Raw genomic sequence first — 18,648 nt, 5'->3', positions numbered from 1 at the left:
TATTTTGTTATTTCAAGACATGTTTTGTTCATTAGCCTTTTACTGCAGTGGGCTAAATCAGGGTCACACAATGTTTCTTGGTAGTCTTAAACAAATCTATTTTAGGTGTGTTCATAAACTCACTCTGAAGTACCAGTGCGCTCTGGGCGTTCGTAAATTCATAGCTTTTTCAGAGCACACACTGCACGCTCTGGACGCTCTGGCCGAGGAGTAGGGTTGTTCCAAGCTTTCTGACCTCACAACTGCACTTAAGCACCCAACTAACTGGCTGAAGTTTGCTTGCTTTCTAGCTACTTCCAGACACAAATGACAGAACACCTCACTCTGACCATTTTACTCACCCTAGCAGAGGTGGTTTTCATGTTATGTAGCGCGTTGTTGACTAACTGTGCTGCTGGCAACAATTTAATTATGTTTTTTGCCAACATTTACTGACACCGGTCATAAATTGCTCAGTCATTCTGTGCTCTTGCACACATTTAGACGAGAGTGCCCGGAAATCGGCGTAGATAGCCAGAGTGGATTTACAAACGCACCCTTTGAAACAAAAGTATACACCTCACACACATGGTTATGGGCTTGATAAATGAAGACACCTGTACCGTGTCAGATATAGAGTTGAAATGTATTCCATTTTGAGTTGGCATCCCAATATTACACTTTGTATACATCACAGAATACTGAAATATAACAAAACCGTTTGCAAAGAAACACCGGATTTTATGCGTTAAAAAAATACATGTTTATGATTTATACAATTATGAAAAATATGAATAATTCCACCCATGAGGCCACTAGAGGGCGATTTGGTCATTTGACTGCAGGAAAGAGCTACGCTATTTGTTGCAAATCAAGATTAGGGTGAATTTTGGTGATAGGCCTACTGGATTATTAGCTAGATCTATAGCTAAATCTATCCATAGTGAAATCAGCAGCAGCAGTTTCTGTTGATACACTGTTGATACACTATACGTTTAGGGCAGGCTGGGGACTGTACTCTGAAACTTCGTGGTACTCGTTCTTCTCAAGACTTGAAATCAATATAAATACAGTATACATGTTTTGCCAGAATTAAAACTACTGGGGTGATTAATAAGAATGACATCTTAATTGTAGTGACAGTTACTTTACTTTCAAATTCGTAGATAAAATTAATCAGTAAGATATTTGAGGAGATTGCTTGCTGAAGTTCCTAATACAGTAGCTACTGTATGTTAAGCATGATTGATCCTTGTAAATCACTTGCACTTTAATACATACTCATCTACATATATACCCATACTGTAGATATGTATGGGGTTTTTCTCTGTGCTGAAACTTATGAAAGATACAAATGTATCATCTGTGTGTCTTTGCTGATTAGAAATAAACTATTATCATATCTGGCATATGGTATCAAATGTGTTGACTGCGTTCATTTTACTAACATGTAAACTTTGTTCTGCTAACACATACTGTACATCTAAACTTAAAATCTGAAAAAGAAGTGCAATTATTAGCAAGTGAATATCTATAAATAGTTGTACTGTAATGAGTTGTTATTTGTCTGATGATATTACAAGCAGTTCCATCACTTGAGAGTAGATGTGCATATCACAATGGCCAATATTGATCTCCAGTCTGATTCAGAATAGGGAAGCTTGCTACCAATACCATAGAATATTACACAAGCCAGCCATATCTCCTCAGTGCTTTCTGGCTGTGACAAATCTGCTAGGATCCATGAAGTAGGAAACAAGGACAAATAGAGCATGTCCTTATGAAAATGAACTTTCTTAAACTTGAGCACAAACGAGCTGAAACTGCAAAGTGCCTGTACCATTGGAGTGCCCCAGGAAAAGAGAGAGCGGTACGCAAGTGGCTGCATGACCGCTATCTCAGTCAGAGACAGATATAATTTCATGCCAATTTGGAAGAGTCCTGTAGGGCTTTCTCATCAGCAGCACTCCAGTCCCAGGGATAGGTGATGCAGCTTCTCTGCACAGAGTGATTCCAACATGTTCTGCTTTTAAAGAGGCACTCACATGGAAGTCATCAGCCCATTCTCTTGCACAGTGCAGTGCACTAGCCTCTTTTACTACAAGTATAGATGTAAAGACCCAATTCAGCCATATTTATATCAATATGAAAACAATTATGGGCAACAATTAAGTACCTTACTGTAATAGATTTCCATTAAAATGGACCAAAAAAATGCTTTTAGGAAAAAAATATTTGTCAAGCAAGAATTTTGCTAGTGTAACGGATGTGAAATGGCTAGCTAGTTAGCGGGTACGCGCTAATAGCGTTTCAATCGGTTACGTCACTTGCTATGAGACTTGAAGTAGGGTTTCCCCTTGCTCTGCAACGGCCGCGGCTGTTGTGGAGCGACGGGTAACGATGCTTTGTGGGTGACTGTTGTTGATATGTGCAGAGGGTCCCTGGTTTGCGCCCAAGGTCGGGGCGAGGGGACGCCATAAAGTTATACTGTTACACTAGGTGAATCTGACTGCTGATACAGACTGCCAGTAGGTACTTTTCAGAGTAGGAGGCCGTTTCTTCTATTGCTAGAGCAAAAGACTCACCTGCTGCGTACCGACCTGGTACCAATGAACCTGACGTTTCTACTTGTAGAATCGCAATGCTCCTCGGTGGCCAACAACTTGACTTTGAGCCAATCAGAGAGCATTCATCTCCACATGGGGGAGCCGACAGAAGTGACAAGAAAAAGGAAAAAATAGTGGCACTTTTTACAGTCTAATCCACACCCTTTTATCAGAATTGTTCTTACTAAAGCAATACATATTTTTTCTAGAGCAAGTCTACATCTTTCACGTCTAACTACAGAGTTTTGTGCATGAAGAATTATTTTTTTGTTAGCTTGCTAACTGAGCAAAGCAGTCACGCACACTTCATATGATACAAATGGGGTGGCAAGTGCAGCACGATACACACAACACTAAATTATCCTTAAGAGGTTCACTTTAAAAATTAGCGCAGCTAGATAGCATTGACTATACCATAAAGCAACACAGACATACATGCATTGCCAAACAACGCAACTACCCTTACAAAAAAATATTGCCGTTTTGAAATGGCAGTAAAAGTGTAGTAAATGCCGTCGACTGGGGTATTTTGAATGCAGTAATTGCAGAATAACTGCAGTGTACTGCAGTTGATCTGCAGATATACTGCACTCTAACTGCAAACTTCTGGTTCGGAGTATTTTAACAAGACTGAGTGGCTGATGATTTCAAGGTCTTTGCTGTGTGAACAGAAAAGAGATGGACCTCCGACACTCTGTTCAGAGGTGCAGGCAAAAGTTTGACAATCCTACCGGTGTGTTTGAGCTATTATTGGCAGAGAGATTTGGAACTCTCTTTGTTATTGGTCTATTAACCAATGTACCACATGGTGATCTCACCATTGAAAGCCGAAACTACCACCCATGCAAACCTGCTGATTAGAAGGTACTGTGTAGATTGTATTTTCAACAAGCAACTATCAGAATGTTTTTTCACATTTTTACAGTGTTAGTTACATCAGCTATTCTACAATATGATATAAAACTCAGGAAAGTCTCGTTTTTGACTGCATTGGGCCTTTTAATATCATTAAAGGAATCCAAGTGCAAGGCAGGACCACTCCCTGGAACAAAAATGTACTTCTCTATTAGTCCTTTATGATAACACGACATGCGTTTGCGAGGAGACAGTCAAAGCAGAGATTTACTAGTGGGGTTGCATCTGTCCACAGGGGGGCATTCTCTACACTGGAGAAAAATACATAGTGAACATAAAGCACATGTATTTTGTCTAGAGGTGCTCTGCACACTTTACTCAACATGTGAGATGAGTGGGCATTCTGCACTTGCTTGATAAAGCCATAAACAGAAAAGCAAATCTTCTTAGAGGCCTATTGTACCATGCCTTTAAACAGATGATGGATGAAGGTCACAGATCATCTAGCTCAACCCTCTTGCAACCCCTCCAATTTATTCTCACGGATTTGATGTTATGAAATGTGGCAGATTAAATATAATCTATCTTGGAAGAACTACATGTAATTACTCTTCATTAACATCATTAGGCTGGCCACCATGCCTCCAAAAAATCTGTACACCGTCTGTCAACAATGTGATAAGATCATTGCACTATTATCCATGCGGTAAGCAGATCCTGCTTCTCCCTCTGCGTTAGATATTCATTATGTCTTTCTCTTCCCATAAAACTTGACATATTCATCGGCAGCGTGACAAATCAGATGTGCAGTGAAATGGAGTGTGACTGAGAAGAGCAGTGGAGGATTATATCCAACAGGCAATCTCTCCACAATCCCTTCATTTGGCTGGGGAAATACCCAGGGACGAGAATGAGATTGAATTGAACTAAAGATAGATGAAGAAAAAGGGGATGGAGGACAGTGTGCTATAGTTAAGTAATCATATATGCCATACAACAAACTTGGATCCTAATTAATTCAACCACGTAATGCAACAAAATAGGAAAAATGCCAAGGGGGTGAATACTTTTGCAAGGCACTGTATATATAAAGGGTTTGAATAAATTGTGCCCTTGGCCTCTCTCTCAAAGGAATGAGGAGGACGATGTTATCGAACACATCGATAAATTCCAACCAGTTTCCCTTCAAACATTGAAGTGTAATTTCACTGTCTTCATGATCTGCACAATATAGTAATTCTTATTACAATACATATTGCACATGCTAATCTATCAAACAATTTCACCCATATACCTTTTAGTTTGAAAATTAACTCAAGGTTTCAATATAATATATTAACAATAGCCTATTTTTGTACCCTCTCTGTACCTTTAACACACCAGCTGGCTCTTGAATATTCTGGGTTTCAGTAAAGCACAACCTACCTTGGTTAACAACAATGGAGTGAACTAACACTGTCTGTTGCCATGGATCCATCTACATTACTATCAGCATTCCCAAGGTTATATTCAGACGTAGCCCTTATCAAAATCAGCTGGCTTAGTAACTACAATATCCAGTTGATTTAAGTTGGGAAAGATCAGTTGGGAAAGATCAGGTCTTTTAGGTCTACATTCACACAAAACTTTAGAACCTGCCAGATGTCTCACCACTACCACCAGATGGGGATGTTTTCCAAGCCTTGCTTGAGACCTTGTACTAGGGCACTACCAGTGGAATAACATACTGTAAAAGGGGCTAGTATAAGTACATGCTAGAGGAGGGTGGTGGGAGGAGCTATAAGAGCACGGGCTCATTGTAATGGCTTGAATGGAATACATGGAAAGGTATCAAGCACATCAAACATATGGAAACCACATGTTTGACTCTGTTCCATTACATCCATTCCAGCCATTACATTGAGCCCACTCTCCCATAGCTCCTTTCACCAGCCTCCTCTGGTACATGCAGTTATGGAAAATCACTTTTGTGCTTACTTTAAGTATTTTCTGATATCAAATACTACCAAATACTTAAAAACTTCTTAGGGCTAGGCCCCTTTTTTCTCCACTTCCTGTCTGAATGACGTGCCCAAAGTAAACTGCCTATAGCTCAGGCCCTAAAGCCAGGATATGCATATAATTGGTACCATTGGAAAGGAAACACTTTGAAGTTTGTAGAAATGTTAAAATAATGTAGGAGAATATAACACAATAGATATGGTAGGATAAAATCCAAAGAAAAACCAACCCAGAATTGTTTTGAGAGAGAAACCATCCTCTTAGAAATGCAAGGGAAAGGTCACGTTGAAAATTATCTTGCTGGATGCAATTCCTATGGCTTCCACAGGGTGTCAGCAGTTGTTGTTCAAGGTTTCAGGATTGTAACTTCAAAAACTAATAAGAAATATCAGTTTTAGTAGAGGGACTAAGTCTTGGAAATTCGTTTTTGCATGCGCCATGAAGACATTATGCACCTGCTAAAATTGGTTTCCTATTGAACATACTTCTTTCCGAAATAAATTTTATAGTTTGATTACATTTTAGGGTATCTGAAGAGTAAATAGAAACGTATTATGACTTGTTGAAATAAAGTTTAGGGGTAGATTTTCAGATTCCTTTCTCTGCAAGTTGAACGAGTGGATTACTCAAATCGATGGTGCCAACTAAACTGACTTTTTGGGATATAAAGAAGGATTTGATCTAACAAAACGACACTACATGTTATAGCTGGGACCCTTTCGATGACAAATCAGAGGAATATTTTCAAAAAGTAAGTGAATATTTAATAGTTATATGTGAATGTATGAAACCTGTGCCGGTGGGAAAATATTTTGATGTGGGGCGCCGTCCTCAAACAATCGCATGGCATGTTTTCGATGTAATAGCTACTGTAAATTGGACAGTGCCGTTAGATTAACAAGAATTTAAGCTTTCAGACGATATAAGACACTTATTAGTACATAAATGTTTAAAATCCATAATATTTATGATTGTTTATTTGAATTGCTCGCCCTCCAGTTTCACCGGAAGTTGTCCTCCTAGCGGGACACCTAGCCCTAAGAAGTTTTAAGGTGTGCTTGATTTAGCTTGCCTGTACACAATTAACCATCGAATCATGTTGAAGTCCCAAATTGCAAATTGTGCCCACTCTGCACATCAGTCAAGCTAAATCAAAAAGATATTTGACATGCTAACTGCCAAGATAAAGGAAGCACCAACATATAGTGTCTTAATAGGCCGATGGGCCACCACCAGCTTCCAGAACAGATTCAATGCTCCTCTGCATAGATTATACTGGTGTCTGTAACTCAATTGGAGAGATGAGACACCATTCTTCCACGAGAAATTCCATCATATGGTGTTTTGTTGCTGGTGGTGGAAAACGCTGTCTCAGTCGCCACTCAATAATCTCCCATAAGTGTTCAATTGGGTTGAGATCTGGTGACCGAAACACACACACACACACACACACACACACACACGCATGCACGCACGCACGCACGCACGCACACACACACACAATTTTAAACCCACTATGCTCCTTTGAGTCGCCACTTTCAAAGTCACTGAGATCTCTTCTTCTAGCCATGGTAGCCCAAATAATGGGCAACTGAACATTTTTATACACACTGCATGACTCTAAGCATGATGGGATGTTAAGTGTTAATTAACTCAGGAACCACACCTGTATCCCTCACTTTGTATCCCTCATTTACTCAAGTGTTTCCTTTATTTTGGCAGTTACCCGTAAGTACAGGACTGCTGTACTCTCAAGAGAATTTGGAGACATAGTTCATATTAGGCCAGTCTTGCAGAGACATCTAGTGGTTGCACAATTAATAATGTATCCAACTTTTTCCATTAGTATCTAAAAGGAAATGGTTTGATAACAAATACTTTCTGTTATACTTCAAATAAATCTCCACAGCTGGTACCAAATGGTGCCATGTGGTGCTACTATTGGGTTATTAACGTGTAATTACCATTTCACCATGAACATTCTCAATAACTACCTCGTAATTGATGTACCATAAAGATATGTTTCATAAAGTTAGTATGGAGGTTAATCAAATGAACACAACATTCTTAACACATCAATATCAAAAGAAGTACCATTGAGACACATTGAGAAGATCTGATTTTGGAGCACAGAGAAGCATGGCCATATAAATTGCACCCATTTAGGCTTCTATGGCTGCGATTACACATGCAGCCCAATTCTGATATTTTTTCCGCTAATTGGTATTTTGACCAACCACATCAGATCTTTTTCAGAGATGATCTGATTGGTCAAAATACCAACTAGTGAAAAGAATATCAGAATTGGACTGCCTGTGTGAATGCAGCCTATGTTTGCAGACCAGATACAGATATAAATCTCCATAAGGGCTGGCTGCCAGTATAGGGGGCCAGTGACAGACGCATCTCAGGTGCAGAGCGTGTGGTACATATACAGTGCACTGAGTGCAGGAGGAACCCTACAAGGGAAAGGGATCCACGGTGAGTGACAGCACTAAAGGAGGTTTGGGGCTGGCGCCTGTTGAGACCTCTGCCTAGCAGCAATGGAGAAGAGTGGCTGTTTCCTTGACGAGAAGCAGATCCCTGTATCCTCTGTCCCCTCCCCCATCTCCCAATGCTACAATGAGATTCCTCTCCAGGGAAGTCTCAAAGCGGTCTGTGAGACACCCACACTAAAGATATACCATTTATACATATTCCAACAAATGAATCTAATCCAAACCTTCTAACTTCTTTATGAAGAAGTTGTGAAAATAATGCAGGTTAGCGTTTTCATCATGATTCTTGTTCTGGAGGCAGCTCTGCAGAGTGGTCACTAGCTCACACAGCCACAGAGTCATACAATCTGATTTTAAACCTAACCCTATCCTTAACCCTAACCTTAACCCTAACCTTAACCACACTGCTAACCCTAATGCCTAACCCTAACCATAACATTAAGACCAAAAAGCAAAACAAAATGCATGTACTTTTACAAGATAGACAACTTTGCAGCTGGCCCATCTAGTGGAAATCGCTAATTCCTGCCTCCAGTACAAGACTCAACCTGAGAAAATATGGGGGGAACACAAGCGTTGTATGTAACATAACACCAGTGAGGAGCAAGAAGAGTGTAGCTTGGTCTGCTACTGGCAAATTAATAATTTCCACCTCCACACCAAAAGTAGACCTTTGCACCATCTCACAGAGCAGAGGTCCATCCAGCACACCCAGACTAACCAGCCCTAAACTATCAGTCTGAGAGTCACAGCCTGTCATAGTACACGTCAGAAGCCCTGCTGTAAGCTGTGCCAATAGTAATTAACCAGCCCTCAACTATCAGTCTGAGAGTCACAGCCTGTCATAGTACACGTCAGAAGCCCTGCTGTAAGCTGTGCCAATAGTAATTAACCAGCCCTCAACTATCAGTCTGAGAGTCACAGCCTGTCATAGTACACGTCAGAAGCCCTGCTGTAAGCTGTGCCAATAGTAATTAACCAGCCCTAAACTATCAGTCTGAGAGTCACAGCCTGTCATAGTACACGTCAGAAGCCCTGCTGTAAGCTGTGCCAATAGTAATTAACCAGCCCTAAACTATCAGTCTGAGAGTCACAGCCTGTCATAGTACACGTCAGAAGCCCTGCTGTAAGCTGTGCCAATAGTAATTAACCAGCCCTAAACTATCAGTCTGAGAGTCACAGCCTGTCATAGTACACGTCAGAAGCCCTGCTGTAAGCTGTGCCAATAGTAATTCTTCTCTCTCTTATGGATGTGAATCTCACATAACATTTTGATGAAGATCTTTGGTGACAAATTGGTCATGAGAGAGGGGATTCTGCTTAAGTCAATAGATGATGAGTCGAGCTCTCCTTTCAGCTGCTATCATCTCCCTATTTTGGAGTATGATTAATTAGGGTATTTTGTGGTAAACGTTACTTAACTGGCTTCTTATGTTACAGTGATGGGACAATTGATGGGATTAAGAGGGAAGGCTGTGCTGTAAGAGAAGAGGAGCTGCAGAGACTCAGAGAGCACTGCCTTCTGTAGGCTAATCAGCTCCAAGCGTTCACAGAACACAGGTGGGGTGTCATTAAGTAATTTAGTCATCAAACTGGACACCTTGAAATCCCCAAGGTAGCCTACTGTCTGCCTCTCAAACATTTCAAACAATTCCCAGCTGAAATGTATGCCTATAGAGTTGCTACATGAATTGCAGTATAGGAGCTTTGAAGTTTTTGCTTGCTTGTGACTAGTTACAGTGTATTATGTGAAATGTGCCAAAATGATCCAAATAAACAACTTTTGTCAAACAAACCTTTTTACCTAATGGTATTAGTTAAATAGAAAAGGGGATTCTGTTATTTGATTTATGAATGCCTCATTTTGAATTCAGCTATTTTAAATTTAAAAGGACAGTCTACAGTTCAAACAATAACAAAGCGAACACCCCACCACTGTGTTTGGTAAGCAGATGAGGGAGGGATGGGTTGGAGAAATGTACCACTCTCAAACTCATAGACTGAGCTATGGATGCAAGGACTGACAGACCATCATATCAAAATAATACTTTTAACATGTGTTTGGTTAAAATTACATTGTTTATAAACAATGGAGTAAAACAGGCTTATATTTTGGGTTCTGATGGGGTATGATAGTAGAACTAAGCTCATGCAGCATTTATAAGTTATCTTCTACAAGAATCAATGGGTATATATCATTAATTTAAAATGATCCACCCCGGAAAATGTGTCATCACACTAATGCCCCAGCCCTGTGCCTCATGATAAAGTTGGTTATACTTTTTCATATTGTATTCTTGTTACAGAAAAATTATCCTAAAATCTGAGTGAATGACAGGTGAATTTTTAAAGTTCCCTTAAAACACACGTTGCTTCGATCACGCAGACATTTATTTCAAACATACATTGACAGGTTTATATTCCTCTTAGAAAAGACACTGACGCGTGAAACGAGGAGACAATCCTGCAAGTAAACAGGAATTGAGAGTTTTGATAAACTGGTGCAGCTGGTCAATAAATCTCATTTAAAACAGTTAAATTAATAATTTCTGACACCAAATTGTCTAAAAATATTGACTAACAAAAAAGCATTGGTCAAATATATTTCACTAAATTGACTTGGGTCGAATTCTATACTGTATTAATAAATTCGTGTTCTTATTTATTTAACCTGTATTTAACTAGGCAAGTCAGTTAAGAAAACGACAGATTTGCACAACGACAGATTTTTACCTAGTCAGCTCGGGGATTCGATCTAGCAACCTTTCAGTTACTGGCCCAGCGCTCTAACCATTAGACTACGTGCCGCCCCAGCAGGTATCATGAGTGGTTAAAACAGTAAGCCTATACATACACATAACATATGAAGTAGTATTTTCGATTATTTGTACTAGTCATTTCCAACTTGTTTTGATAAAGGTCAGGAAGGACTACATGGAACAATGTATTACGTTTGATAAATTGTGGAGAAATAGATTGGGTATGGATTGGGGGAAAGTATGCACAAATTATAAGTAATTATTTAGTCTGAATATACTGTAAGCTTTTCGATTTTATTACTGACGATTTCGATTTTCATGACTGATAAATAAATGAAAGAAACATGTGCAGCTGTTGGCTATGCATCTTTGCTACTGCTGGTACCCTATTTGAATTCCTCTTGTTGGACTTAAACGGAAAGTTTGGTTTAAAATCATAAGATCTCATATGTGCAAGCTCTTCCTAATTTAGGAAAATTGTAGGAGGCATTGCAAAGCTTCTGGACGTTGGGGTCAACTAATTTATATCCCATTCACGAATTCGGGTAAAATATGTGAATGTCTTCATTATGTACTTTCCCCTTCCCTGCATTAGATGAGATGGAAATTGAATTGAGACCCTAACCTGTCTATTACGTTGGGGCAGTGGAAGAGCTCATTAATGGTAAACCATGGTCTCTCTTTTCTCTTCCGGCGCGTCTCAGCATTAGCCAAGCATTGCAGGCTGGCGCCGCGGCCTCTCCACTTCCACAACATTAGGTGTAATGTTACTGTTTGTTGTGGCCTAAGCATACTAATAGGTCGTTGGAAGTCAGCATCAGTGTAAACCTGAGCGACATCCACCTTGCCGGGCAAGATCACTCAACCATGAAGACCTGAACAACAATTGAGTAACCTACCCTGTCTCAACAGAAGCTCATGAATAGAGAACCACTGGTTTGGCATCATGCAGTCCATCAGGTTATGGATAGTTATCGCAGCTGCGAGTTGAATTTAGTTTGCTGCAGCTGCTATTAGAAGCACATCTGCTTCAAATCCTAAACTCCTCTTATAACGCAATCAGCCTAAACTCCTCTGCAATAATCTCAGTTATGATGTCTATATCATACACTATTAGAAAACAATTGTTATATGCTTGTCTTGCTTCATATATGGTACCCCTAAAGGCTTCATTCAGCATGCTTCCCATCCGAAACAGTTCGGGTCAGTTAATGCATATATTATGACGCCATTTTGTGACGTTTTTGTTCGTTTTGGTCTTCGGCAAGGGTTTTTTCAGCTGTTCCTGAACAATAAATGTTTTCTCAAGGCAAGCAGAAGTTCTGGAGCTTAAGTCTACGCCCTTCGTCGGTTATTGGTCAACAGTAGAGGTTCTTCAATAAAGAGTTTGTTGTCATTCAACAATAGACAATTCATGTTTTTTCGCTTAAAAAATACTGCACCAAACAGTTTGATGTAAAATTACGCATCTCCTTGGCAAAAGCATCAAAATCAATGACAGATTTCTTGAGTTATCTTAGATTAATTCTGACTATTTTGAGGGAGTGCATACTGGCTATGGTGTCTTAAGATGGGACAAACAGTAGTCTACTATTGCCACTTTTTCTAATTTTTCTAGCGAAGGTCTTTTAAGGGAGTGTGCAACCACACTCGTTCGGTTCGCCTAGCCGAGACACCAGCCGATCCGAAGCATGCGGAAGCCTTATAGGTTCTATATAGAGCCGACATTGCATATAGAACCGGATATGGAACCAATCTTGGTTCAGTGAAGAATCCCTAGGGTTCTGATCAAAGAACCCTACAAAAGGGTTATATATAGAACCTTTAGGGGTGCCATATATGAAGAAAGCAATATAACCCTTTTTGATTCTATCCAGGACCATTTTATCTAAGACTGTCCAACAGCCAAACGTTCTTCTTCGTTATCATCATCATCCTCAATAGCTAGGAGAAAATGTAGGTCTAATAATTTCCCATCCTCGCACCCCACCCCCATTCTGTCCATCCTTACCCAGATAAAGTGAGACGTCTCGTGTCACCGTGTAAGATGAGATAAAGGAGTGGTTAAAGTGCATGAGACAGGCGCATCACACACTTGGCTATTGGCAGTTTGGAGACGGTTTCTTGGAGTGATGAAAGGTATGCCCTGATGATACGACACACGATAGTGAGACCAGGTTGACTTTCAGACAGTGCTTATCAACTCACCTAGATCTAAGGAATTATTACATCCCTATTGAAGAACATTTGGAGAGCATCGCTAATATCTGTTGTATGATTGATTTCACTTGACCACGCTGAAACTGTGCAGTTACACATTTGTCTGTCTTTAAAATAATCCTCTGTATAAACTAGTGATGCTTCCCAGTCCAGTGACTTCAACGCCATTCTCGGTAAAGGATATTCTAAAGATGGAGCAGCAACATCACCCCCACCAAGGATTCTTCTATCCAGATCAAGACGCACAGATGTCTCTGCAGCGCATGCACAGTGCACTTCGGAGCCTCGACTTACTTGACAGTCAGGATAAATCGTGCTTCTCGGGGGCAACACAGATGAAATGCACCCTGAGTTCGGAGGACATTGACATCCTGAGGGGCAGTTGTAGTTCAGCGGCTGAGGAGGAGACAAATGGGGACCCAGGTAAATTAAAACGATGTCGTTAAAACACGCAGCGCTGACATCCAATGACAGATATTTGAGAAAAAAAATATTCGATTGGGCTCTGTCAATTCAAGAACTGAATTAAAATGTTTAAAAAATAATAATTATTCATTTTGAAACAAACTGAAGTACACCCTGAATTATGCTTTATGGAATTGGCCCCAATCCTGCCTCTTGATGCTGCATGACAGCCTCATGCCCCAACAAAATCTATTTTCATTAACAATATTATCACAATTTTTAAAGGGGCAATGAGCAGTTGCTACATTCATTTTTGTACTTATAAATTAATGATATGTACCCATTGATTATTGAAGAATATAACATATTGGTGCCTCATGAGTTTGGTTCAACTGTCGTACCCTATCAGAACCAAAAATATAAGCTTGTTTTACTCCAATGTATCTAAACAAAGTAAATGTAAGCAAACACCATATAGCCTCAAAACATTGTTAAAACTGTAATGTGTATTTAATGGATTGTCAGTCCTTACATCCATAGCTCTGTCTATGAAGTTGAGAATGGTTACATTTCTACAGCCTCATCCCGCAGCTTGTTAACCAAACAGGTGCGGGTACGATGCTTTGCTATTGTTTCTACTGCTGAATGCCATTTTAATAGGCATGCACAAAATGATTAAAAAATATATATAAACAAGCTAAACCTCCTATTTTAAAAATGTTTTCCAAATATAAGTTAATGGCAATGACGAGGCCTACCTATAGGAGAAAATAAAGGCTAGTAAAGGGTAATGAATTGACCTTCTCACCACATTTAAATTCATCTCCGTGTGAGCTTCATATTGTGACATTGCTGATATGCATAATGCGTAATGAAGTTAATCCTACGGAGTGCATGTGACGCAGCAATTTCAATTGAAGTAGGCCTAACCTACTGTGCAAAAACTGGGTGAATCAACGTTGTTTCCACGTCATTTCAACCCCCCAAAAACAATGGGATGACGTTGAATCAACGTGGAAAACTGATTGGATTTGCAAGAAGTCATCAATGTAAGGTAATTTCCAATTTTTTTACCCAACTTTTAACCTAAATCCAATTACATGGTGAATAAGTTTGTTAATTTCACGTTAGTTGACCACTCCACCAAATGTAAATCTGAACTAGAAGGTGAACTGACGTCTGTGCCCAGTGGGAAGTTTTTCACAGGACAGTTTTCCAATGAAGGAATGTGTCTAACATTGCTATTTATAATTATTGCAGGTATGCTTCTTGACGATTCGATGGGTTGTGATGGGAAAAATGACAATACCTATTCAGGCAAGCCAAAGCAAAGATTGCGCAGAAAACCACGCGTGCTATTTTCCCAAACGCAGGTTTTTGAGCTGGAACGGCGCTTCAAACAGCAGAGGTACCTTTCTGCACCAGAGAGGGACCACCTCGCCAATATTCTAAAGCTGACTTCTACTCAAGTCAAAATCTGGTTTCAAAACAGGAGGTACAAGTGCAAGCGGCAAAGACAAGACAAGTCTCTGGAATTGGCTGGATACCCGCCTCTACCACGAAGGGTGGCAGTGCCCGTGTTGGTTCGAGATGGCAAACCGTGCACGGGAGGACCTCATTTAGCGCCATACAACGTGACAATTGGCTCTTACAACACCTTATATGGATATGGTAATAACTCACATGGTTGCAGTTATCCGAGTATGCCATCCATACCAGGTGCCACGCAAATGTCCAACAACCATATAGTTGACATGAACCTCATGGAAAATGTAGAGGGGCCATTCCAACAAGGACACTTTCAGGCAACTTTACCGGGGATAAGAGCGTGGTGAGAAACTATTCCAAAACAACCACCCAACTCTCATCAAGTTTTTTTCGTTCAGGTTTTTGTTTAGGTTTGGCTATGCAGCTGCAAGGTTACTTGTTGAAAACATCAACGAATAGGCCAATAGGCAAATCCAATTGTAGCCATATATTGTTTAACACGTTAATATTAGACTATAGGTGTTTTATTCTAACTATGTGTATTGGTCTACTATAATTTCTTGTTTAACTATTTAGTTTTGTTTAGCTTATTTAACTAAGTTGATAATATTGCTCTAACGGACTTTGTTCAAGACATGGTATTTTTGTACATGACAATAAACCTTGATTTCATATTTTATTGTGCTGTGAGATCACGCCATCCTCTCTCTGCAACACAATCATATTATATTTAGACTTGTGTTAGACCTACAAGTACATCTACAACAACTAACACAAACGATTAAAACGATTAAAAACAACAATATCAACAGTCAAGGCCTAATGGGAATACTAATTGTATTATAAGTCGTATTATAAATTGCATTATAATTGTATTATTTGTCTTATAATACAATTATAGTTTTATTATTATTATTATACGGCCAAATTGATAATACATGTTTAGGGTTGCTCTATGCAGGGGATAAATGGTCCAAAACAAATAGGCTATAACGTTGCTTCATCTCTATTAGAAGCATATAGTTCGTTGATCTCTTTATGAAGCCATTATAGGGTTTTCATCCTTGAGCCTGAATTTAGCTTACGAATTTGAGTATGACTTGAGTTGACGTTGACAATTAATAGCCTAAATCTATACTCGCCACAAATTGAGATTGGGCTTCTTCAAATAGCCTATTTGTAATGAGGTAGGACTAATTGCTCATCCAATTAACGACAATTGCAATCAACACGCTACTGCTGTATTTTTTCCACTTAACGAATTAAGTTATGTTTTCTTTACCCTGAAAACGAGAAGGGAAAAAAGCGAACTTTTCCTCACTGATTGTAGTGTAAAATAGCATTTTCATGTTTTTCAAATATTCGTTTTATATTGTTAGACCATATAAATTGTTGCTAAAGATATCTCTATATTGACATATGACCTGGCATAAGCCCAACGATTTAAATGGTTCCACAATCTTAATGCTATCAACCCAAAAGGTCATTATTGTTCCGTCGACAAAGCCGCTGAACAATGCCACGCGCGATAAGGCCGAGGAGCCTGTCCTGTCATGGACCTTGGGTAAAGGTAAACAAACTCGTAGACACAGTGGCTCTTTACCTCTTAACTTTCAATCAAATAGGGAAACAGCTTCCAATCTAACCTGTCAGCCATCGATAGGAGGGAGATACTAACACCACTTGTGCTAACTGGATTGCACATTTTAGATAACTATCAGTGAATGTAGCCTAAAGTGTACCAAATTTGCACATTCACGTCAAGACTTGAAAAAAAAGATTCATGATAAAATGATATATAGCCTACTGCATTGTATCTTATGTATTCATATTCTGCTGACCTAAAATCAAATTATAGCTCTATAATTATATTTTTATCAAATGTAAAATAATTTGTTGGTCGATTTATGTGTCATCAATTTAATCATTCAGGGATCCTGAGTGGCACAGCGTCTAAGGCACTGCATCGCAGTGCCAGTGGTGTCACTACAGTCCCGGGTTTGATCCCAGGCTGTATCACAACCGGCCGAGATCGGGAGTCCCATAGGGCGGTGCACAATTGGCCCAGCGTCGTCCGGATTAGGGGAGGGTTTGGCTTGGGTTGGCCGTCATTGTAAATAACAATTTGTTCTTAACTTTCTTAACTTAAAATTGTTATTTTATTTGGTAGCCAACCTGTGAATATGGATTCCCTGTGTGGCTGCCTGCCTTAGCCCCGTGGGGCAGATATAGTGCTGAGCTGAGGCACATCAGAGCTGAGATAAGGGAGAGAGTGTCTCAGAGCAGAATTTAGCAGCAGACAGAGTGGAGACCAAGACCTCTTGAGAAGATCAGATAAGATGTGTGTGTCGGAAGCTCAGTGTGAGGAGGAGATGGAATAAGGTTGGCACTTTGTTAAGGGCGAGATGAGACTCAGAGAATGGGGATGCATTACATACCCTTTTCAAAGACCAGGGCTCATCAGCCGGCTTAGGGTTTACATCACGGACAGAATAGAGCAGACTATAAATGGTAGATGCTGTAACCATCTCTGATCTGTAGTCATCACAGAGAAGTCCACCCTTTTGAGGATTGAAATGAATGGATTTTTTTCACAATGTTGATTACAAATCAGATACCCAATTTGCACTGAAGTAATGTTGTTTCTATTGGGGTGCTTGTTTTGGAATTGAAGACTAGTTACCGGTATGCTGTAATCTAAATGATTCAAACTCCATGAAAATAACTTGTTCTAACTGAATGGACACAAAACACAGTTACTTTGATAAGGTGAGGGCATTACACACTGATCCAAATGTGAGCCATGCTGTCACAGAGATCCTTTTGTACTGGACTGGAGCAAAACGGTTCAACCAGGGAAAACATCATACAGTGGTGTAGTCATTGGGACTTACAGATTCACCTCTGCCACCCAGTCTTTACATCAAAGATATCAGACAGTGAAATGTATGTGTCATCAACCTGAGGTAATCTCAAAGAACACATGATCAGTCAGTTCAAGAATGTAAATACCACATAGGACATAATGTATATGTGTCTAAGAAAGGCACAACATAGAATGTGTGTAGTGACCGAAAGATGTACTTACAATCTAGAATGTTGACAATTTAGTAGTACAAAAAAAATAAGTACAAATCAGCAAGAATTTATCAACCATTTTTAATACATGACCTATTAATACATAATGCATCCACACACCAATAAGAATTTGAGTTTAAAGCCAGACATATTTTTTAAGCTGTTCAATGCGTTAACATGGTTTTCAGCCAGAATAGAAGTCTATGGACAAGGTAAAACAGCAATCCATGGTTTGGTTTAATTTCCCTTGCACTGTTTCGACATGCTAACGTTTTAGCATTTGCGGCACAAATCCCATTCAAGTCATGGAACCGATATTAGCATTTTTCGCGCATCACGTTCCAAACATCTATAAGAGATTTTGTTGAGCTTCACAATACATTTGACATACTTTCGGATTATCTGGACATGATGCGTTAAAAATACTAATATCGGTCTCATGCCTTGAATGAAATTTGTGCCGCAAATGCTAAAACACTAGCATGTGGAAACAGTTTCCACCGGTCGAATGTCCATTGCTCATATTTCTTGGTTTAAGCAAGTCTCTTCCTCTTATTGCTGTCCTTTAGTAGTTGTTTCTTTGCAGAAATTCTATCATGAAGGCCTGATTCACGCAGTCTCCTCTAAACAGTGGATTTTGAGAAGTCTGTTACTTGAAGCCTGTTGAGCATTTATTTGGGCTGCAATCGGAGGTGCATTTAATTGCCGATTTCTGAGGCTGGTAACTCTACTGAACATATCCTCTGCAGCATAGGTAAC

The 18,648-nt window shown here is 39.6% G+C and overlaps 1 protein-coding gene across 1 annotated transcript; it reads left to right on the top strand.

Annotated features, from left to right (window-relative positions):
• The first annotated feature begins 13,055 nt into the window (after positions 1-13,055).
• On the top strand, positions 13,056-15,158 carry nkx2.7 (NK2 transcription factor related 7). The gene is made up of 2 exons (XM_055885955.1): positions 13,056-13,341; positions 14,584-15,158. The coding sequence occupies exons 1-2, from the start codon at positions 13,056-13,058 to the stop codon at positions 15,156-15,158; spliced, it is 861 nt and encodes a 286-aa protein (XP_055741930.1).
• The last annotated feature ends 3,490 nt before the right edge of the window (positions 15,159-18,648 follow it).

This window comes from Salvelinus fontinalis, chromosome 28 (assembly GCF_029448725.1).
Source record: "Salvelinus fontinalis isolate EN_2023a chromosome 28, ASM2944872v1, whole genome shotgun sequence".
In the NCBI taxonomy this organism is placed as follows: Eukaryota; Metazoa; Chordata; class Actinopteri; order Salmoniformes; family Salmonidae; genus Salvelinus; species Salvelinus fontinalis.
The sequence above is the reverse complement of the archived record's forward strand: the minus strand, read 5'-3'. Positions and strand labels throughout refer to the sequence as shown.

Excerpts from the sequence above, each read along its gene's own strand:
- nkx2.7 (XM_055885955.1), top strand. The coding sequence starts at position 13,056 with ATGCTTCCCAGTCCAGTGACTTCAACGCCATTCTCGGTAAAGGATATT. Across the intron at positions 13,342-14,583 it reads GGAGACAAATGGGGACCCAG|GTATGCTTCTTGACGATTCG; the intron begins GTAAATTAAAAC and ends TAATTATTGCAG.